The sequence below is a fragment of the Lissotriton vulgaris genome, chromosome 2_1, assembly GCF_964263255.1.
Source record: "Lissotriton vulgaris chromosome 2_1, aLisVul1.2, whole genome shotgun sequence".
Lineage (NCBI taxonomy): Eukaryota > Metazoa > Chordata > Amphibia > Caudata > Salamandridae > Lissotriton > Lissotriton vulgaris.
In genome coordinates, this window is record NC_141687.1 from 758802299 (window position 1) to 758822858 (window position 20560).

Below are 20560 nucleotides of genomic sequence, written 5' to 3' on the forward strand. Positions count from 1 at the left end.
CAGCTTGAAAACACAAGAATTCCTCCAATACGAACACAAATGTCCTCTGCCGACCGAAATTCTGTCTCTTGAACGTTACGGATGTATAATATATACAGACAGATCAGCAAAGCCCTCTATTGGGGGTAAACAAGCCTATAGTGCTGCGTGTGCAATTGTTAAAGGTCGCTGGCGCGAAGGCAAATTCAGACCTATGGTCACTAAAACTCAATCACTCTGAGACTGTACAGCTCAGCAAGGTGAACTACAGGCTTTCAAGATGGCGCTTGAAAATACCGATCGCGAATTCCCCACACTAACAGTGTGCGATTCGTATTACTGCGTACAATCTTACAACGAATACTTGCAGAACTGGGTTCAGTATGGCTTCAAAGACGCTAAAGGTGCAACAATCAAGCATACAATGCTTTGGGAACAAGTAGTTCTTTTTCAGAAAGAACTACAAAAGATTCACGTGATTCATACACTGAGTCATCAGCGTGATGGCGTTCACGTTGCAGGGAATTCAATGGCTGATGAAGCCGCGAAGGCAGCTGTGCAAATGGCTTCCGTAGCTGCAATCACTCGGTCAAAAACAAAAATAGACAGCAAAATAATGCAAGCTGTCACTGCTTCAGTCAAAGACAATGGTAAGACACTCCCAAAAGGCTTTCCTGTAAAGTACTCATATATAACTGATGCGAATACTGTTCCTTTTGCTCGAATCCCTGGAGTGGGGGATAGGGCAATCCCAAACATGGAACATAGGTTAGGACTAATTGTAGCAGCACATGAAAGGCTCGCATCTACACACGCGGGAGTTTCCACAACAGTGTCATTATTAAAACAGAGATACTGGTGGCCTCGCATGAGGAAACAAACTAGAAACTATGTTCTAGAAGGTGAAATCTGCCATAAAATAAAAGTTTCTACAGTGAAACGTCCTGCACAGACACCCCTTCTGATTTCAGATAAACCACTAGCGTGTGTTTATCTGGACCACTGTGGTCCCTTAACAAGGGATGGCAACTATAAATATATTATGGTCGCAGTGAATTCCTGCACAAGATTTATTTGGTTATGGCCCCAGCGCTCGGCTGATGCCAGAACTGTTATAAAGGATTTGCGAGTCTTTATCGGCACATACGCAATCAGCACGCTACATTCTGACCAGGGTCCTGCGTTTTGCTCTCGAGCTTACAAGGAGGCTATGGTTAGCTTGGGTGTTGCATTGCGGTATTCTAGTCCCTTCCATCCTGAGGGTAATGCAGTAGTGTAAAGAAAAAACCGTGACATAAAGCAATCCATAACAGCTAAGGTTCTGGTGATGGGTGGGTCAAACATTTAATAAGTGTCCAACGTAGTCTTAACAATCTGCCAAGAAATTCTCTGGGGGGAATCACTCCTTATGAATTACTGTTTGGTACTAGAATGATAATCGAAGACCTCGATTGGCAAACTTCAGTGGTGGAACAAAAACTCTTTATGTCAAAGATCGTTTGGCTATTTTACAGGACTTAAATGAAACAAGAAGAAGTCTGAGTAACACAACACAAAAGCCGACAGCCACTGAAGAAAAACCACCTGTCCCAGCAAGACCTGTCTGGATTCCAAAGATTGAGGATCTAGTCAGGGAAAAGAAAGCAGTGAAGAAGGAATTTGGGCCTTCTTACAGAAAAGCAGTACCTGTCTTAGCAATCCAATGAACAAGATCAGTAGTACTACCGCCCCTTGCTGGTAAAAAGGAGAACCGAGTCATGTCCATCGACCTGGTCAAACCACAACATATGGCTAATAATAAGTAGTAGGCCCAGTGGACTCCCAAGATGTAGCAGAAGACCAAATCTTGTTACTATCCAAGAGGTTCAGACTGAAAGACATATCACGTATTGATAAACCTGCAGTAAGAAAAGAAGGACTATGCAACAAAGCCATGGAACTCATGCCTCTTTAGACCCAAATAACAGTTCGTCAAGAAACACCTGTCTACAATGATGTAGCCTCTGACTATGCCAATATGACAAAGGAAGAAGCAACTACAAAGATTAATGTATTTATTTATTTAGCACATTTATTGAGCGCTCTGTTACCCGGAGGTGTCCTGGCGCTGGTTTGATAGGGCAAACGTGAGAGCGCAGGCTTACTGAGTGAAAAGCCAAGTCTTGAGTCCTTTTCTAAAGGCCATCAGATTCTGAGTTTGTCTGAGCATGAGTGGAAGTTTGTTCCAGGCCTCTGCCGCCCTAAGGGAGAAGCTCCTACCTCCAATCCTGATGCAATTCCAACAATTGACAGAACTGCCTCTGGCTATTTAATCAACTTTGATAAATTTTCTGAGGATCCTAGTGAACCCGAAGAAACGCCAGCAAATAAAACTCTCAAAGAAAAAACAACAGAACTGTTTCATCAACTTGAGAAAATATATCTGGTTTCACTATGGATTGAATTTTTGATTGGTTTAGGTGTATTTGTTCTCCTGCTACGGCTGATTTTAGTTTTAAGCTTGGGACAAATGATAGATGGAAAATACAGTACAATGAACACAGCAAGTCAGAAAATCAACTTGGTCCTAAAACCTCACAAATCATCCCATCGTGAAAAGAGAGACCTGTCATCACTAAACATCACAGCCGTTCCTATACCTGGTGGTATAGCATGGGATAGAACTGATTATGACATTTATGGCCCGGTGAAGCTGTTGAAGATTCTACACCAGTTCAAGGTTTCTTTAAGTGACTTTGTATCACCCAGCACATTTTCTGATGATTGAAACTTTGAGACTATTATTAATATGATGTCAGATTTAGAAATGTCGGCAAAATGTACTGAACATGACTATCTAGAAGGGCCATCAGATTATGAACAAATGTATTGTTTTAATCATTATGGTCACCAGTATTTGCACAAATCTGCAAGTCCTGGGAATGTTTTTACATATAATCAATGGGAACATTGTCCCACGCCACCAAAAGGCAGCTCAAAACATTTCATGAAAAGTGTTCGTACTTCTCAGGGTTTAATGTTACAAATCCAGAAACATTTTATTTCAAAAATGTAAATAAGACAGGAATGAAAACAATGTTGACCAACACTAAACAAATTTATTCTGCAAACTTTTCTGCTCAGCTGTCTACATTAGGTTTCGACTTTTGGAAAGACAACATTGAGACAAAAACTGTCTGGGGCACAAAAGACTGACAGGTACATTGTTTAGAAGCCTTGTTCAGAGCCTGCATTATCCCAGAACAATTAATGTTTTTAAATGACACTGTTCAACAGACTTCTTGTCTTGGCCTGGTTAAGATAAAAGATTTGAATAAACCGTCTTTACCTAAACCCACTTCTGAGAATAATGACACTACAGAAAAGGAGGTAGACGTACCATATATTTTAACACAAAACAGAACTAATCCTGATTGGAAAAAAATGGTTAATCTGGACCACAGACACCAATAACTGTCATGATAGATTCCTGAACAAAACACAGGGGTTAAAACTGAACAGGCCAGATCCAAGATACTCCCAGAGACAACATCCAGGGATAGTAACAACAAACAGAGTAGGAAAACTATGCCTTGAGTGGCTAAAGACATCCACACTTCCGGAAATCAAACAACACTTATCTTTACTTAAAGAAAGCAATGATTTGCGAGATTTCTTAATGGGGCCTCGCAAACCACGGCAAAACGTTTCATATACGCCGGTATATACGATGCGTACAATGAAGCTTAGAAAATAACACAAATGGAAACTGCAGAAAGAATACGAGAAATTGATCTATTAATTTAGAGAAAGCTCTCTCTGTAGTGGACAATGGGTTAACGACTCTGTCCTCCAGGATATATTCATTGGACAGCATTGTATCCTCTGCAATTGCTATAATGGAACAGGACTTGCTAATGTTACAACATGGCCAGTCTCACTTACGTTCTATAATGCAGTTAGGCTGGACATTGCAAAATCTTTGTTCAGGCTACGTGCCATGGCGTCTAATCAACACAACATCATTGTTAGCTGGATTTAACCTTACAGATAAACAAATCTCTTTGGCACAAAGAGGAGCAGACTACACGATGCTTAGCATTGAAAAACTGTAAAGATTGCCATTGACGACTTTCCAATTTTATTATTGTCTACAGCATATGCCAGCGGGCCTGTATGAAAGGTTGGGTAAAGAATATATTAAGTCAACATGGACTTTACCTTGCACACACAAATGTTAGAACAAGGGAAAAGAGGTATTCCTTAGTGGAAAAAATTGTAAGAACTCACTACGTGGTACACTTTTGTGCAAAGGTATTAATTTACACGGAGCCTGCAACGGTTCTGCAAACAACCTCTCTTGCCATCTGCACGGTACTCCCTCCACTGTGGTAGAACCCATTTTCAGGCAGCTATCCAATGGCAGTTACGTTATGTTGAATGATCAGAGCTGCTGTGGCATAATGCCCGGAAAACTTTATCTCGTTAGTGTGTCGTCCATGGTCACTTGTTGTATGCAAGTATTGTATCCAACACACAAGACAGACAGTGGGACGGCATTATGGCCTTCACTGAATATCTCTTCTATACGAATTGATACTTTAAGCAGAATAAAAGCCATTCTTTTGCAAAAATATGTGCCACTGACCTTGTCTAGAGAAACGTATGATTTGCAAGTTGCGAGGACATCTGCAGAGATACAGGCATTATTATCAACGAACTGCCCAGTACATTTCACGGAAATGTTAAGTAAAATCTTAAACATGTCTGATACCAGTGGCATCGCACATGTATTTAAGATGATTTTTTTGGGACTGTTAATACCATTTGAAGCAGTCCTCAGCATTTTTCCAAATTTCGTGCACTCTGTGTTCGGCGGTCTGCCACTCATCTTGGGACTCGTAGCAGGAATTCTATTTTTATTCCTTCTGCTCCGATATGGCAAGTCCGGCAACCAATGATACCCAGACCAACATGGAAGGGGCCCTCCTTGCCATGAGGTATCGTGAGAGGATTACACAAATTCTTGGCTTGGCTCGTTTAAGAGATCTGAACACAACCTGGTTTCTATCGTTCAGACCAATCTGGCAAGATTGCATCTTACCTGTTCTACGATGCCTGCTTTGCGGAGAAGAATGCGTGTTGGACATTTGTCTTACACTTCCATCAGTCCTACCATCGGATGTCGACACCTTGCTAGGTCTGGTAACGACTCATGCATTGTGTTGTCCCCAACGGCAACCAATCCTGACGAAGGCATTCATTGAGGTCTCACCAGTAAGTCTAACTGAGGGTGAGATACGAGGATCAACAGGCACACAGGTCTGATATGAACACTGCTAATGCGGCACCTGGCGCTGATGACAATGCTTCTCATCTGTGCAAATTTGATCTGCTTGATCAAGTAGTGCCACTTTCACCTACTATGGTAGACGATTTCTTTGCCAGCCTAGATGATCTGATGTTTTCTCCTGACACCGAGAATAACTTTTGATTCATGCACACAGCGTTCCCTGAACTCTGAAATTCGGCCTTCAAATTGTGAAAACAAAGACTTCTAACTTTGGAACTCTATTTTTTCACAACCAATTCTCTCCAAAACATTTGAACTTTTGGTACAGACTAATCTGCTTAAAGAAGAACTATTCTTAGAGAACAAGAAATTATTTTCCTTTTTGAACACTGCCTAGAGAAAATATTTGGCCATGTCCTCATATAACAATTGCCGTAATATGTTATGTTATGAAATGGTCTCGACCTTTCTTTCTGTATTTAAGAGCCATTCTCATAAATATAAATTCATGATTCATTCGGTTAGCATATTTAGATACCATACTATATGCTTAGAATGTCATCACTTCCTTAAAATGCGTAGTGTGGAAATGCTGAATATTTTTTGTTTCCCCTCATGTACAACCCTTTCAAGTGCATTTTTATGAATTTTGGGGTGGGATTGTAAACCCTAGCTTTAGATATGTTCAGTGCTTATTAGATTAACTTTATTGAACTTAAGATCGTGGAGTGGGTGTTATAAATTAATCTAGGACCCTAGTGTAATTTTCCCGATTCATGCCCTTATATAGGTATACTTTATCATATCCTAGGCATAGAAATCACTACCATATTTGGCCTAAGCCATACAGCCCAAATACGGCATGGCTACTTCCACTAAGTTCCGACAATCAACAAAAATTTGTTGGAAAAACCTGCCTTCAGCAGCTAGGGACTTCCCCCTGCTTGAATATGATGTTCTCCAAGATCTCCTGGCATTTTCCAAGAATTTAGCCTATGAGTGACGTTATTAAGTCCAAACATGCGTCAAACTCGGCACCTTCAAAGTATAAATATGCCTAGGTTTGCCCAGACAAACACACGGTGGTTTGGAGCAGATCGACTATCTACTTGCCCGACGCCCTCTTTCTGAGGAAATTTTCCATTCTCTTCTCCCTAAAATCAAATCTGGCTCCCCAGCTGATATCTGCCCTGCACACATCCTACGGCAGATTTATTCAGCGTGCACCCTGCCCCCTCTTATGTTTCTTAATAACTCCTTGGCCCAGGGTGTCGTGACCCCGTCACTGAAATTCGCCACCATTGTTCCCATTTTGAAAAAACCAGGAGCCGATCCCTCTGCCTTAGCTAACTACCGCCCATTCTCCTTGCTACCCTTTTTGGGTAAGGTGCTTGAGCGACACGTCACCTCTGTGCTCAGCTCCTTTGTCGAGGAGAATGGGGTGCTGGTCCCCTGCCAGGCGGGGTTTCGGCCAAGCCATTCGACAGAGTCAGTGGTGGTGTCTGTGCTGGATACCCTCAGGGAGGGCATGGATAATGGTCAACCCCAGGCGCTGGTCCTCCTTGATTTGTCCGCCGCTTTTGACACGGTGGATCATTCCATCTTACTCTCCCGTGTCAGGGCGGCGGGTATCGGAGGATCGGCCCTCATTTGGCTTTCATCCTTCCTGAGGGACCGGACCCAGGCGGTTCGTCTTGGGGAGTTTTCAGCTACCCCCTGTAAGGTCCAGTGCGGGGTGCTTCAGGGTTCCTCTCTGTCTCCTCTATTATTCAATCTGTACATCTCTCCTCTCATCTTTGCTCTTCAGCAGCTGGAGGTCACGGTATATAACTACGCCGATGACCTCCAGCTCATCTTTAATCTTTCCTCTTCCCCTGACTCTATATCTAACTTCCAATCTATCCTGTCTTTTATCAGGGACTGGATGAACTTCAACCACCTGAAGCTCAACCCCGATAAGACGGAACTTGTGCTTACGGGTGGTTGCTCCAGTCCCTGGAATTCTCTATTTTGGCCCCCCTCCTTCGGCTCTCCCCCCACTCCTGCTTCCTCAGTTAAGACTTTAGGTATCAAGCTTAACGATAAACTCACCATGCACTCCCAGATAGGCTCCGTGGTATCTTCTTGCTTTCTTACTCTCCGTACTATCCGCTCCATCTCTTGTTTCTTCTCTTTCCCTGCACTCAAACTGATCATGTCCGCACTGGTCCTATCCCGTCTGGACTACGGGAATGCCCTGTTCAACGGCATCCCACAGTACAGCCTGCGCAAGCTCCAACTGGTTCAGAACCAGGCGGCCCGCCTTGCATTCGGTCTCCCTAGATTCCACCACACCTCTCCTCTGTTGAAGACCCTTCACTGGCTTCCAATTCGGGAACGCGCCTTGTTCAAATTAGGCTGCATGGCCTTTCAGGCCAGGTCTGGTCTGGCCCCTATCTTTATATCCTCAGCCATCAAAACTTACATTCCCAGCAGAGACCTCCGTTCCTCGACTCAACATCTACTAGTAGCCCCACGTTTCAGGAAAAAAAAACAGGGCGGTTCTAAATTTGCTACTCTGGCCCCTGTGTTTTGGAATTCCCTTCCCTTCCACCTCAGATCCCTTACCCAGTATTCCCTCTTCCGTAAATCCCTGAAAACTTTCTTGTTTACCCAGGCCTTTCTGCCTTAAAATTACCCCCCGTTTCAGTCTACGTCCTAGTGGTTGACTCTAGCCCCTCTGGTAGTTTGCTATCTCAGCGCCAAGAAACCGCTCGGTGTATGTCGCGCTTTAGAAATATTTTAAAATTAAACTTAAACTGTTGACATGATGATTGCCTAATGACGGTGCCATGGAACTCAGCAGTTTTCTCTGTAGGTACTTTGTCACAGAACAATGTAATATCCTAAATTTAAGATTGCAATATTACATTTTATTTGAAAATTGTGTAGATATATGTTTGGAAAAAACAACCTCGTTGTGGGAAGGAAAAAAGTTTTCGTTTTAAGTAACCCTCACCCACTAGCGTTACCCCTTGGTGACATGCTTCATCATAGGGTTAATCCCTAACCCCGTATGGAAAGGGGTTTGCTACCACCAATGGGTATACGGGAACACTAATAGGATGGTATTCCTATACACCTGTGATGGTTGTAATGGTATTGGAGTGGGTTTTATAGCGCATAAAAGAGGTTTAAGATATCTGACTAGTGGGAAGAAGAGTTAATTTATTCACTCCCCTAGTCGATATGGTTAAAATATGGGGATGATGAGAAACTTTTAGGGTATATGACCCACCTGTTCTCTGGTCAACTAGCTTCAAGCCCTACCCAAAGGCTTTTCATCAGGACCTAAGGGGATTGCTCCCTGATACCACTCCCAGGGGTGGGTGTCAGGTATTTATAAGGAGGGCCCTTATAAAATGAGTTTTATATCCCCTGGGGTAAGTGAAATTGGACATTTCACTCCCCCCATTGTGATAAAGTGCTGCCCAAAATCGACGTTGGTGCTAGGAGCACTGTGGAGGGAGGATCTGCAATAGTTTTACATATTCAGAACCCCTAATGTCTCCTCTAGGTGATCCAGGGGTGGAGGTCCTGTAGATATAGGCAGAGTACTTATAACATTTGTTTTTATAAGTCCTGGTGCTGGAAAAATCTAATTGCAAATCCCCTGTCACATAGGTTAACATGGTAAGAAGTTATTGCCTAATAAATCTGGATAGAGAATGATAAAAATAGCATTCAAAGACTTCCCAGAATGGTATGAATAATTCCAACAATATGATATTGTTGAATTTCTCCTAAAATGTACAGACAAGAAGTTATAACTTTCTTGTCTGTTAGCTCAGATTCAGCCTTCCAATGGCCTGTCCTGATAGGTCAGAGTGAAGTCGATTAAGCTAGGCTCCTCTAAAAAGGTGATAATGAGCCCCTACGGTTGACCAGCTCTGCTGGGAGGGCAGTGTTCTGTTACACAGGAATGCCAGAGCATGGGAAGGCATCCTAATCAATGGACTTCAAGGAAAGGGAAATACACCAGTCTCATTTACAACTCTACTCATTAAAACAGAGCCAGATGCTAGGCTTAAGGAAGGAATGAGCAGATGCACGGGGAGAGACTATGGAGATTAGCCATCCTAGGGGTGTGTTTAGCCAGTTCTTCTCTCCCTTTGGAAAATCTGCCATTATGAATTTGGAAGAATTGGTGCACTCTGGGACAAAATAGTGCCACATTCTGAAGGAAGTGGTCATACTTTGGGACAGTACCCTACTCCCCATTGGACTGGAGTGACCTCCTGCTTGACCCAGAGAACTTGTAATACGTATCAGAGAGGGGCAGAGCCTTTCAGATCTGCTGCTTGAAACCTAAGAAAGCTCCGCTGACTACATCCTCCTCGGGGACCTCAACTTCCACCTGGAGAACAACAACAACCGCAACACCACCACCCTGCTGGACAACCTCGCCAACCTGGGACTCAAGCAACTGGTGACCACCCCCACCCACGACGCTGGACACACACTCGACCCCGTCTTCTCATCCAGCAAGGACATCGCCTTCAGCCACGCCACCGGACTCCACTGGACGGACCACAGCTGCGTCCACTTCAGCTTCGGAAGGACCACGATCCACCACCACCAGCAACAGGCTGCACGCAGGAACTGGAACAAGATCACAGCCGACCAGCTCGCTTCCTCCCTGAGCACGAACCCTCCCACCAGCACAACGAACCCTAGCCAGGCGGCCACCAACCTCACGAAGTGGATCAGCGACTGCGCAGACGAGCTCGCCCCCCTGAGGATCCTGCCCAGCAGACCCGGCAGCAAGAAAGCCCCATGGTTCACCGACGAACTCAAGAGCTCCAAGAAGAACTGCTGAGCCCACGAGAGAACCTGGCGCAGAGACCCTACACCGGACAACATGACTGCCCTCAAGCTCGCCACCCGGAAACACAACCAACTCATCCGCGCCACCAAGAAAACTGCATTCAAGTAACGACTGGACAACAACGCACACAACAGCAAAGAACTCTTCATCATCGTCAAAGAGCTCTCCAACCCCAACGCCGGAAACAACGACATCACCCCTTCGCAAGACCTCTGCAACTCCCTCGCCTCCTACTTCCACAACAAGATCACGGACATACACAACAGCTTCAGCACTCAACGGACGAGCACCACGACTGAACCACCGCCCCCCACCACCACCCTCCACTCCTGGACTCCGGTCAGCACCGAAGACACCGTCCGCACGATGAACTCCATCCACTCCGGATCTCCAACCGACCCATGCCCTCACCACGTCTTCAACAAGGCCGACGCTATCATCGCATCCCACCTACGGGACATCATCAACACCTCCTTCGACACCGCTACCTTCCCGGAGAGTTGGAAACACACCGAACTCAGCGCTCTACTCAAGAAGCCATCGGCTGACCCCACCGACCTCAAGAACTACCGCCCCATCTCGCTGCTCCCGTTTCCTGCAAAAGTCATCGAGAAGACCGTCAACAAGCAGCTGGCCGCCTTCCTCGAGAAGAACGGCTCCCTCGACCCCTCGCAGTCTGGCTTCCGGGCCAACCACAGCACCGAGACCGCCCTGATCGCAGTCACCGATGACATCCAAGCGCTGCTCGACAACGTAGAAACAACGGCCCTCATCCTCCTCGACCTCTCCGCGGCCTTCGACACTGTCTGCCACCGCACCCTAGTACAACGCCTCAGCAACGTCGGAGTCCAGGAGAAGGCACTGGAGTGGATCATCTCCTTCCTCGCTGGAAGGACACAGAGAGTCCGCCTCCCCCCGTTCAGATCCGAAGCCACCAAAGTCATCTGCGGCGTCCCTCAAGGCTCCTCGCTCAGTCCAACCCTCTTCAACATCTACATAAGCCCCCTCGCAGACATCGCACGCCAGCACAACCTCAACATCATCTCCTACGCCAAAGACACCCAGCTGATCCTCTCCCTTACCAACGACCCCGCCACCGCCAGAGCCAACCTTCACGAAGGGATGAAAGAGGTAGCCGAATGGATGAAGAACAGCCGCCTGAAACTGAACTCGGACAAAGCGGAAGTCCTCATCCTGGGATCCTCACCCTCCGCCTGGGACGACTCCTGGTGGCCCCCCGCCCTAGGCAGTGCACCCAAACCAACAGACCACGCACGCAACCTGGGCTTCATCCTGGACTCCTCCCTCTCCATGACCAGACAAGTCAACGCCGTCTCCTCGTCGTGCTTCAATATCCTGCGCATGCTAAGTAAGATCTTCCGGTGGATCCCCATCGAGACCAGGAAGACGGTCACCCAGGCCCTCGTCACCAGCCGTCTGGACTACGGCAACACCCTCTACGCCGGAACCACCGCCAAACTCCAGAAGAGACTCCAGCGGATCCAGAACGCCTCAGCACGACTCATCCTGGACATCCCCCGTCGCAGCCACATCTCCGGACACCTGAGAGATCTGCATTGGCTCCCGGTCAACAAGAGAATCACCTTCCGTCTCCTCACCCACGCACACAAAGCCCTACACAGCCAAGGCCCAGGATACCTCAACGGCCGCCTCAACTTCTACGCTCCCAAACGCCAGCTCTGTTCGACCAGCCACGCCCTCGCCGCCGTCCCCCGCATCCGCAGAGCCACCACAGGGGGACGGTCCTTGTCCTACCTCGCCGCCAAGACATGGAACTCCCTCCCCACCCACCTCCGCCTGACCCAGGACCACCTCACCTTCAGGAGGCAACTCAAGACCTGGCTGTTCGAGCAGTAGTGGATCCCCCCCCCAGCGCCTTGAGACCCTCTGGGTAAGTAGTGCGCTATATAAATACGATGATTGATTGATTGATGGAAGGGCCATGCTGGGAAGTTTGATGTGCATTCCTTAAGGCCTGCACTCTGAAGATTGCGCCTTCTCCACCATCTAGAAGTACAACCCTGTGGACTACCTTGCTGTAAAAGGCTAAAGAATGGACTCCCTGCAAGCTACAGGTTAACAGAGCTCACCTGAAACATCACCACCAATAATCCTCAACCTGGAGCACTACCTTTCGATTTGTAATGGTGTTGTCCAAGTGGATTGTGGGAACTGAAGTCCTCAACTTTCAAGGACAATCTTGGAGCTTACAGACCTTTGGAGTGACTTTGAGACACTTTGGGACCCTTTGGAGAACTTCAAGAAGAAGTTCCAGAATTTTGGAGAACTTTGGAGCAACTTTGTTAAAAAGCTTGATAAGTGGACCGACTCAACCTGGTCAGCCAAGCCGCCTGCCTTCAACTACGAGTCGGCCTGCCATCCTAGTTCGTTCCACTAAAAAGCTCCGTAGGTGCTACTTCCAGAGTTTGACCAGAAGTACGTGAAATCTGAAGCTGGCGAACCCTCACCGAATCTGACCTCGTGAAGAGCGGGACCCCGTGAGAAAAAGCTCTGTAAAAGTTTCTAAGTCCGAACGAAGAAAAGGTGACCGGGAGCAACCACGAAAGCCAAGCCTCCTGCCTTCAACCACGAGTCGGTCTGGATCCTTGGTTTATCCTGCTGGAACACTTTGGAGGTCAGACATCCATACGTTAAACCGGGAGCTCATCACAAGGCAATCTGGCGAACGCTCACCGAATCCGGACTGGCTGTGAGCTTCGAGAGACCCGGGTAAGAAAAGCTCCAGAAAAGTTTCTAAGTCAGAAGGTAAAAACTTTGAGCGAGACCTACCACGAGGGGTAGCCACGCAGAGATCCATCATGGTCAGCCTGAAACTTTGACTTTTGACCCGGTCTATCGCGACCAGATGTCCCGACAAGGCGCTATAGGTTTCTATGTGCTATATAATGCAAAATCTTTAAAAATTCATATCGATCTTCGGTTCCCTACATTGCATTTTTATCATTTTGAAGTCATTTTAAATATACAAATATGTCCTATTTTAAAACATTGGTGTTTGTTTTTTATTGTGCATTGTGTCTTAATGATTTACTGAATTGGTGTTTGTAAATGCTTTACATACCTGTCTTGGAAGTTAAGTCTGACTGCTCACAGCCAAGCTACCAAGGGTTGAGCATGAGAATACTTTTCTAAAACCTATTCTGAGCCATATCCTGTGTTAGTGGTCTTATTGCCAGCAGCAGATATACATTTGCCCCTACCACTAATCCACTTTCAAACCCTTCTGGTATCACATCATCTGCCCATCTTGCTGCATTATTACTGTCCTCATGATTTTGTTGCCCATTTTTACAGCAGACTTAGAGTGATGTAAAAAAGGTAACCAATCTTTAATATACTGCTCTCCAGTGTCTACAGATATACATGAAAAAGTTGTGCATGGACTTAAATGCCCAGTTTAGAGGTAACCTGGGACTAAAAGGGCAGCTTGACTGTCCCGGTGGTTTGTGCTGTTGCTGAAGGGCAAGCATGGGCTGCTTTGATTATGTTGAAGAAACTGGAATATCTAAAATCTGTCTGCCCCTTTTGAATCTAAGTGTGATAGCTTACAATTTTCAAACTACATAGAAGAATCATCAATAGTCAACTGTTAACAGGAGTAAAACATGCTAGGGCAGAAATTCAATATGCATAAAGCTTTATTTAAACTGTATTTTGACAGATATATATTTATGAATACATGATCTGGGAGTTAAAAATGATGGTGATGGAAATATAAGCAAGCTGTTTAATATGAAACATTTTGTACAGAATAAAGGGGCTCTAACTAAGGATCCAGAATCCGATCTATTTGTCAAGAGTGTGCAATACTGCTTTGTAGAAAGCCCTCTTGAAGCTGCAGAATGCTTTCTTCTACTCTCTGTATCTATTGTAAACTTGACCTCATTCCTTCTCCTGGTCCATCCAGGACAAAACGCTACTTAGACTTGAACATACATCTTTTCTTAACAGGAAAAGCATGAGAATCTGATCCACGTTGAGGCACGAAAATCTAAGAGGCGAAACTCAGAGTTTGAGATCTTTGTGGACTGTGAGAGTAACGGAGAGCAACTGAACGAGATCTTGCAGCTGCTTACGTCCCACGTCAATGTTGTACCGATGAACCCATCAGAACACTTCAGCATGCAAGAGGATGGTAAGTGCTGTAGAGAAGGACCATTGTCCGACTGGAGGGCTCGGGAAGCCGTGCTCTGTCCTAACGCTACGCAGTATTAGCATAGATTGATAGCTGTATGAGATGCGCATGCCTAAAGTTTCTTCCTACGCATTAAGGGCTGGAGTCAATGCATGCTTCTTCTTTTTACCTAGTCATATAAACGCACTTACTGTGAACTGTTTCAGAATGATCAGCTGTGGGAATCTGCCTGCCAGTGTAGATGTTTGAAGCTGACGAGAGACTAAGACCCCACTTATGATATGACCCTTAATGTGGAGTGCCTCCCAGGTGTTTATTAAGCATGTGGTAAATACCAGATGTGCAGGGTCTAGCATTTGTCGGACTTGGCGAAAACCGTCTGGCAAAAAGCTTCGGTGTGTGCAGTTTGTGCCTGGCTCATAATACCGATCAGAATTAATTTCTAAATGTGTTGTAGTTGAACTCCCATACCACAATCATCACGGAGGATTCTTGATAACTGCTGGCTGTGCTCACTTCAACATCACCCATGCTCTGGTAATCAACTACAGCATATTTCCAAAATCTTTTTCCAAGGAAATCCATACGCATCATCTCAGAAAAGTAACATGTATTACAGTTCATTATAGGGAGACCAGGGGAAGGCCAGGGTTCAAGTTATTGTGTAAATTTCTATCTTGCCAAGACTGGCATTGTGGTGTTTTCTGAAGAGATTCTCTGAATCTCTGTTGTTTTAATAGAATTTTCCTGATACAGAAATGCCAACTAAAGATCTGGGGTGCAAGAGCCTGTCTTCCCAATGAAGGACTGATTCCTTCACCACAGAACACCTGCCTCACTTCAAGGAGAACAGAAAGGAAGTCGAGATCTGAGCTTTACTACAAAGCAGAGCATCCATTCAAAAGAATTTCAACAGGTCCCCCAGAGCAGTATACAACCTTTACAACGAAACTTTTACCACTCACTACCATTACAACGCAGTCATTACAACGCAAACCATTACAACGCATTGCGCTGGGGGGCGCTCTAGGATAGGGAATAAGTTTAATTTACTATCCAACACCTTCCCTAGTGTCCACGGGGACTGGAGTTGGAATAGTAAATTAAACTTTTCACTATCCAGCACCCCAAAGCGCTATGCGTTGTAAAGGCATGCGTTGTAAAAACCGCGTTGTAAAGGTATGCATGGTAAAAGTATGCGTTGTAACGTCATACATCCCCCAGAGCACGTAGAAAATACAATCTTTATTATATAAAAACTTTTATTTTGAAGGTAATTTTGCAGATACCCAATATGCGTCATAGCAGACATCCTTGTGTCCACCTATGCCCTATGTCTGGGGTACATGGGATGTTTGCCATCACCTTTTTAGATTAATACCAGTTTTGATATAACATTGCACAACAGCCATAGAATATTGTGCCTGGACGTAAATTCATCGGACCTGATGATGACCTCACAATAAGTAAGGGGCCCAAATGCCACTGCAATTTCAGCTATCAAGACTTAGGGCCTGATTCACAAAGGTAACTTACACTTTGGAGTAAGTTTACTACTTTATGGTATTAACAAATCCAAGTATATATTCACTCCAAAAGTGTAACTCACATGTCTCCCTCAAATTGAAGGGCCTAGAGCCTTTACACGTTTGAGTAATTTACATCCTAAAAACATCCTAAAAACGCTCCCACTTACCTGATAAGATGCCGCCACCGCCAGGAGTCATCTAAGGGCTAACACTTACTGGAGAGGACGCCGCCACCGCCAGGAGTCACCTAAATGCTGCCAAACCGTGCCGCCGCCCTGGGACTACAATTCCCGGCTGCGTCAGCGGCGGCGCGCTCTGCTGACACCGCGCCAGCACCAGGAGGCGAACAAAAGCAGACCAGCGCCCGGGAAAGTGGGGGAAACATCCTAAAAAAGCTACCACTTACCTGATAAGACGGCGCCAACGCCAGGAGTCATCTAAGGGCTAACACTTACCGGAGAGGACGCCGCCACCGCCAGGAGTCACCCAAACGCTGCCAAACTGTGCCGCCACCCCGGGACTACAATTCCCGGCTGCCTCAGCGGCGGCGCGCTCTGCTGACACCGCGCCAGTGCCAGGAGGCGTACAAAAGCAGACCAGCGCCCGGCGAAGTGAGGGAAACATCCTAAAAATGCTACCACTTACCTGAAAAGGCGCCGCCACCGCCAGGAGTCATCTAAGGGCTAACACTTACCAGAGAGGACACCGCCACCGCCAGGAGTCACCCAAACGCTGCCAAACCGCGCCGCCGCCCCGGGACTATAATTCCCGGCTGCCTCAGCGACGGCACACTCTGCTGACACCACGCCAGCACCAGGAGGCGCACAAAAGCAGACCAGCGCCCCGCTTCGCGGGACGAGCCGGGTGAAGCCCGGGCAAAGGGCGGGCCGTCTGTGGCCGTCAGAGGCCAGAGGAGGCTGGGCTGGGCCATAAACTCTGCCCAATTCTTCGCAGGATCGCCTTGGTCATGTGAGCATAAATCTCCATTGTACAATTTATTGCACTCCTTATATTACGAACACTTGAGGCTGACAATAAAACAGTGCTTGTAGTTCATGAGTAATGGCTCGTGAAACTAGAAGTAAGACTGCTGGGGGGACAAAGTTGGCAGGAACCCTTGTTGACTTTATAGTTCGTACCAATACATTAATAGATCAGGGAATTGTGCTTATGGAGAGAAGGGTATCCCAGGATCTAGCTTTTGCAAAGAGGTCATCTATGGGCGATATAGCTGAGGGCCCGTAGCCCAGAAAATGTAGCAAGCAATATCACCCCTCTGCAGACACTCGTAGAGGTTCATAATAACATGTCTACTCAGCCGGCACTCCAGGACTCTACTCTCTGCGACTCTCAGCCTTTGGCACCATCGGGGAACATTCTCATTACTACACAAATAGACTCCCAGGCGGAAAGTAGTAATAGTGAGTTGCAAGGGAGAAGGGAGGGAGCAATCCCAAAGATTAGGCATACTAAAAATAACACTACCACCTCTAAAAAGGTAAAAGCGGCAACTGTACATAAATCGGGAGCCGATAATATGAAACAACAACTGAGGGGAGCATCCAAAGTGGACACAGGAAAGAAGAGGTCGGCCCTAGGACAATGCCTTTGACTATTGATGATTCAATCTTAGACGACACTTTGGCTGATATTTTTAATAACAGCATCACATCTAATAACACAATCACCAGTATAGATAGGGAAGATCTGCTTATATCGACACTAAAAACTCTCATGTCTCCTCTAGAAAATAAGCTTCTGGCAATAGAAACACAATTAAATGCCCTACATAAGAATATAGAAGCCTTACGTCCAACCCAGACTAAAAAAACAACCCATCTAACTCTGCCCGTAACTAAACCACTAACAACAAATAAGTCCTTAGCTGAAGCTAAAAAATCAGCCCCAAACACCAGTGTTAAACCCTAGCCCTCTGGTGACAAGTACAAACCCGGTTAAATCTACTCAATCCATCGAGGCAAATGCAAATAAATCAGTAATCTTAAATGGCCCTACCCACAGTCCTGATAAACCATCACAAGATAGGACTGAAAAACGTAGAGGGATCAATTTACCACCAGATGCATGCCCATATGTATTTATCTTAACTGGGGTCCCTGAACTGGCTGCTCAGGCTACGGAATCTTTTTGGACACTTAAAAATAAAGTACTTCACTGGTTAAATTCTAACCACCCCCTTCCACCATCCATAACCAGTAACATCATAATGGTACAGAGGGTCCCTTGGGTGGGAAAAACCAAAAAGAGAATCCAAGGAGACTGTGTGGTGGTAACCTTTGAGGTTCCTAGAACAGTGGAACATATCTGCCTGGCTGAAAAGAGAAATAATGGGGTCTCAATTGTGGCAAGACCACTTTCTTTTTTCTACATGCCAGTTCAGTCTACGGACAACAGATGGAGCTGGATGAGGGGTACAAATTATCCTCGGGGAGGGTGGGGCCATGAAATGTTTGGGGAGCCAAATCAAAATACTTGGGGAGAAGGGTTAAATGATGGCTGGACTACAATACAGCGAAGGGCAGGGAGATCACATTATGGTGATCGATATAGACACACTGAATGGATGCGCCCACATTATGTTCCTTTTAACATCCCCTGTTTCAATCGGTTTCGCGAATTGGAGGCAGTGGATTGACATCCAGAAAAAATGGGTCCCAACAGTCCTTTCCATCCCTATCTACTCCGACCACATTACTGGATTGCTGTGGAAATCAACTACCCCTTGACACGAGTACAAGGAAGGAAAGGGAAAGAAGGCTACAAATGACTCTAAATGAAAACACAAATGTGACTATTACTTCGTGGAGGGAGAATAAAAGGTATAATGGATTAGACACCAGGACCAATGGAGAGCAAACCGACATAGTCATCAATGCTACTAGAAATAACAAATTTGTAAATCAGGAAAGGGAACTAGATAATGGTGGCATGGATATAAATAAAGATACATGTACATTGATGTTCTGGAATGTGGCAGGTTTGAAATCAAAAATTACCAACCCATTTATGGGATACCGTTACAAATGGCTTAGGCATCATGGCCTTTCAAGAAACCTGGGCCATAGACCCCACACATGTTAATGGTTACAAAACATTTTGCACTCCTGCAGTAGGTGGCACATATGGGAGATCTAGGGGTGGCTTAATTACGTACATCTCGAATAGTTTAAGGTACGAGAAGGTATGTTTTTATCCTAAATGTGATTTTTACCATAAATTAGTGATAGATACTAAAGTTGGTCTGTGTCTTGTAATTATAAATTTCTACAATAATATCCCAGGTAATATGCCTCGGGATATTTTGAAACTGTTAGCCAACGATTTACAATGTGAATTAGACAGCAAGGAGAAGGAAGTAATGATTTTATGGGGGGGTGATTTCAATTGTCCATTATGTACAAAAGGCCAAAAAGGCATTTGCGGTCTAATGTTAGAGCAGGACATTAACCTCTCACATTTTAAACATACTCAAACTGGGGACTTATTGAATGAACTATTGTTTAATTACAATTTGGGTTTTGTGAATGAAATGACTCAGCAACCGACACCTTTTGTACCAACCTTTATTGGGAGGGGAGCATCGACTACCATTGACTTTACCCTCTGCTCAAATGGTTATGGGCAGAAAATAGGTAGTTATAAAGTTTTGGTCACACCAGTAAGTGACCACCTACCTCAAATACTTGAGATTGAGAACCTATTTGTAGCACAACGGAATGATAATACCCCAGCGCAGGTCGCCCCAGATGTGGCACTGGGGAGGCAAAATGGGTATACCCTAAAGTGGAGCAAGGTGGTACCGAAAGAATTCTTTAAAAAGTTAGTAAATACTTGTGCCGATAGTTTTAAAATCTGCCTGGGTGAAGACTCTGATAGTGAAAGCATAATAGAGCACTTTAATATTATTGCCTCCACCATCAAAGAGAACCTGAAATTAGCGTCAAAGAAGGGGCCCAAGAATAGCATAAGATGGTTTGAGAGGACCTGTACTAAGGCCCTAACAGAACTCAAACATGCAATAAATAAGGTGCCCCGAGATACTGCCCAGATAAGAAACCTAAGGAAAAGTTACAACCAGGCACTAAAAGACAGGAAGAATGCGATTAAAAGGGTGGCTTGGGAAGAATTATGTGCAGCCTCACAAACTACAGAAACATCAGCCTTCTGGAGGGTGGTAAATGCATCACTGCCCTATGAAAACACCAAAGCTCGCATGGAAATTGCGATCAACGAGGAGGACTGGGTTGCACATTTTTACACCCTTTATATGTCTATAGATGAGGTACAAGATACAGGTTCAAACTCACTAGATGTGTCAGGAGACAAGGTCCATAAATTGATTGTAACTTTACCCGAGGTTTTAACAAGTTTGGATGCCACAAAAGGCAGTAAGGCGGCCGGTCAAGATGGGATCCCGGCAGATTTGTTTAAGGTGAACAGCGAAATCTGGGGCCCGATGCTTGTTCAACTTTTTAATGCAGCGCTAGCAAAGGGACCGAGTCCATCTTGGTTCACATCAATCATTGTACCTATCTACAAGAAGGGAGACAGACAAAACTGTGCCTGCTATAGGCCAATATCCCTTCTTGATTCATCAATAAAGATCCTTGGTAGAGTTATTTTAGCCAAATTACAAAACTGGGCAGAGGAGTTTGGGGTAATAAGCGACCTACAATTTGGATTTCAAAAGGGCATAGGAACAACGGAGCAGGGTT

At 45.4% G+C, this 20560-nt stretch overlaps 1 protein-coding gene across 2 annotated transcripts in view; it reads left to right on the forward strand.

Moving 5' to 3' along the window:
* Window positions 1–20560, forward strand: part of TPH1 (tryptophan hydroxylase 1) — a 391357-nt gene that overhangs the window by 188742 nt on the left and 182055 nt on the right. For both annotated transcript variants that reach the window (XM_086956069.1, XM_086956070.1), the window contains one exon: window positions 14112–14295. In XM_086956069.1, coding sequence (XP_086812195.1) covers window positions 14112–14295 — 184 coding nt within the window. The remainder of the gene's footprint in view (window positions 1–14111; window positions 14296–20560) is intronic.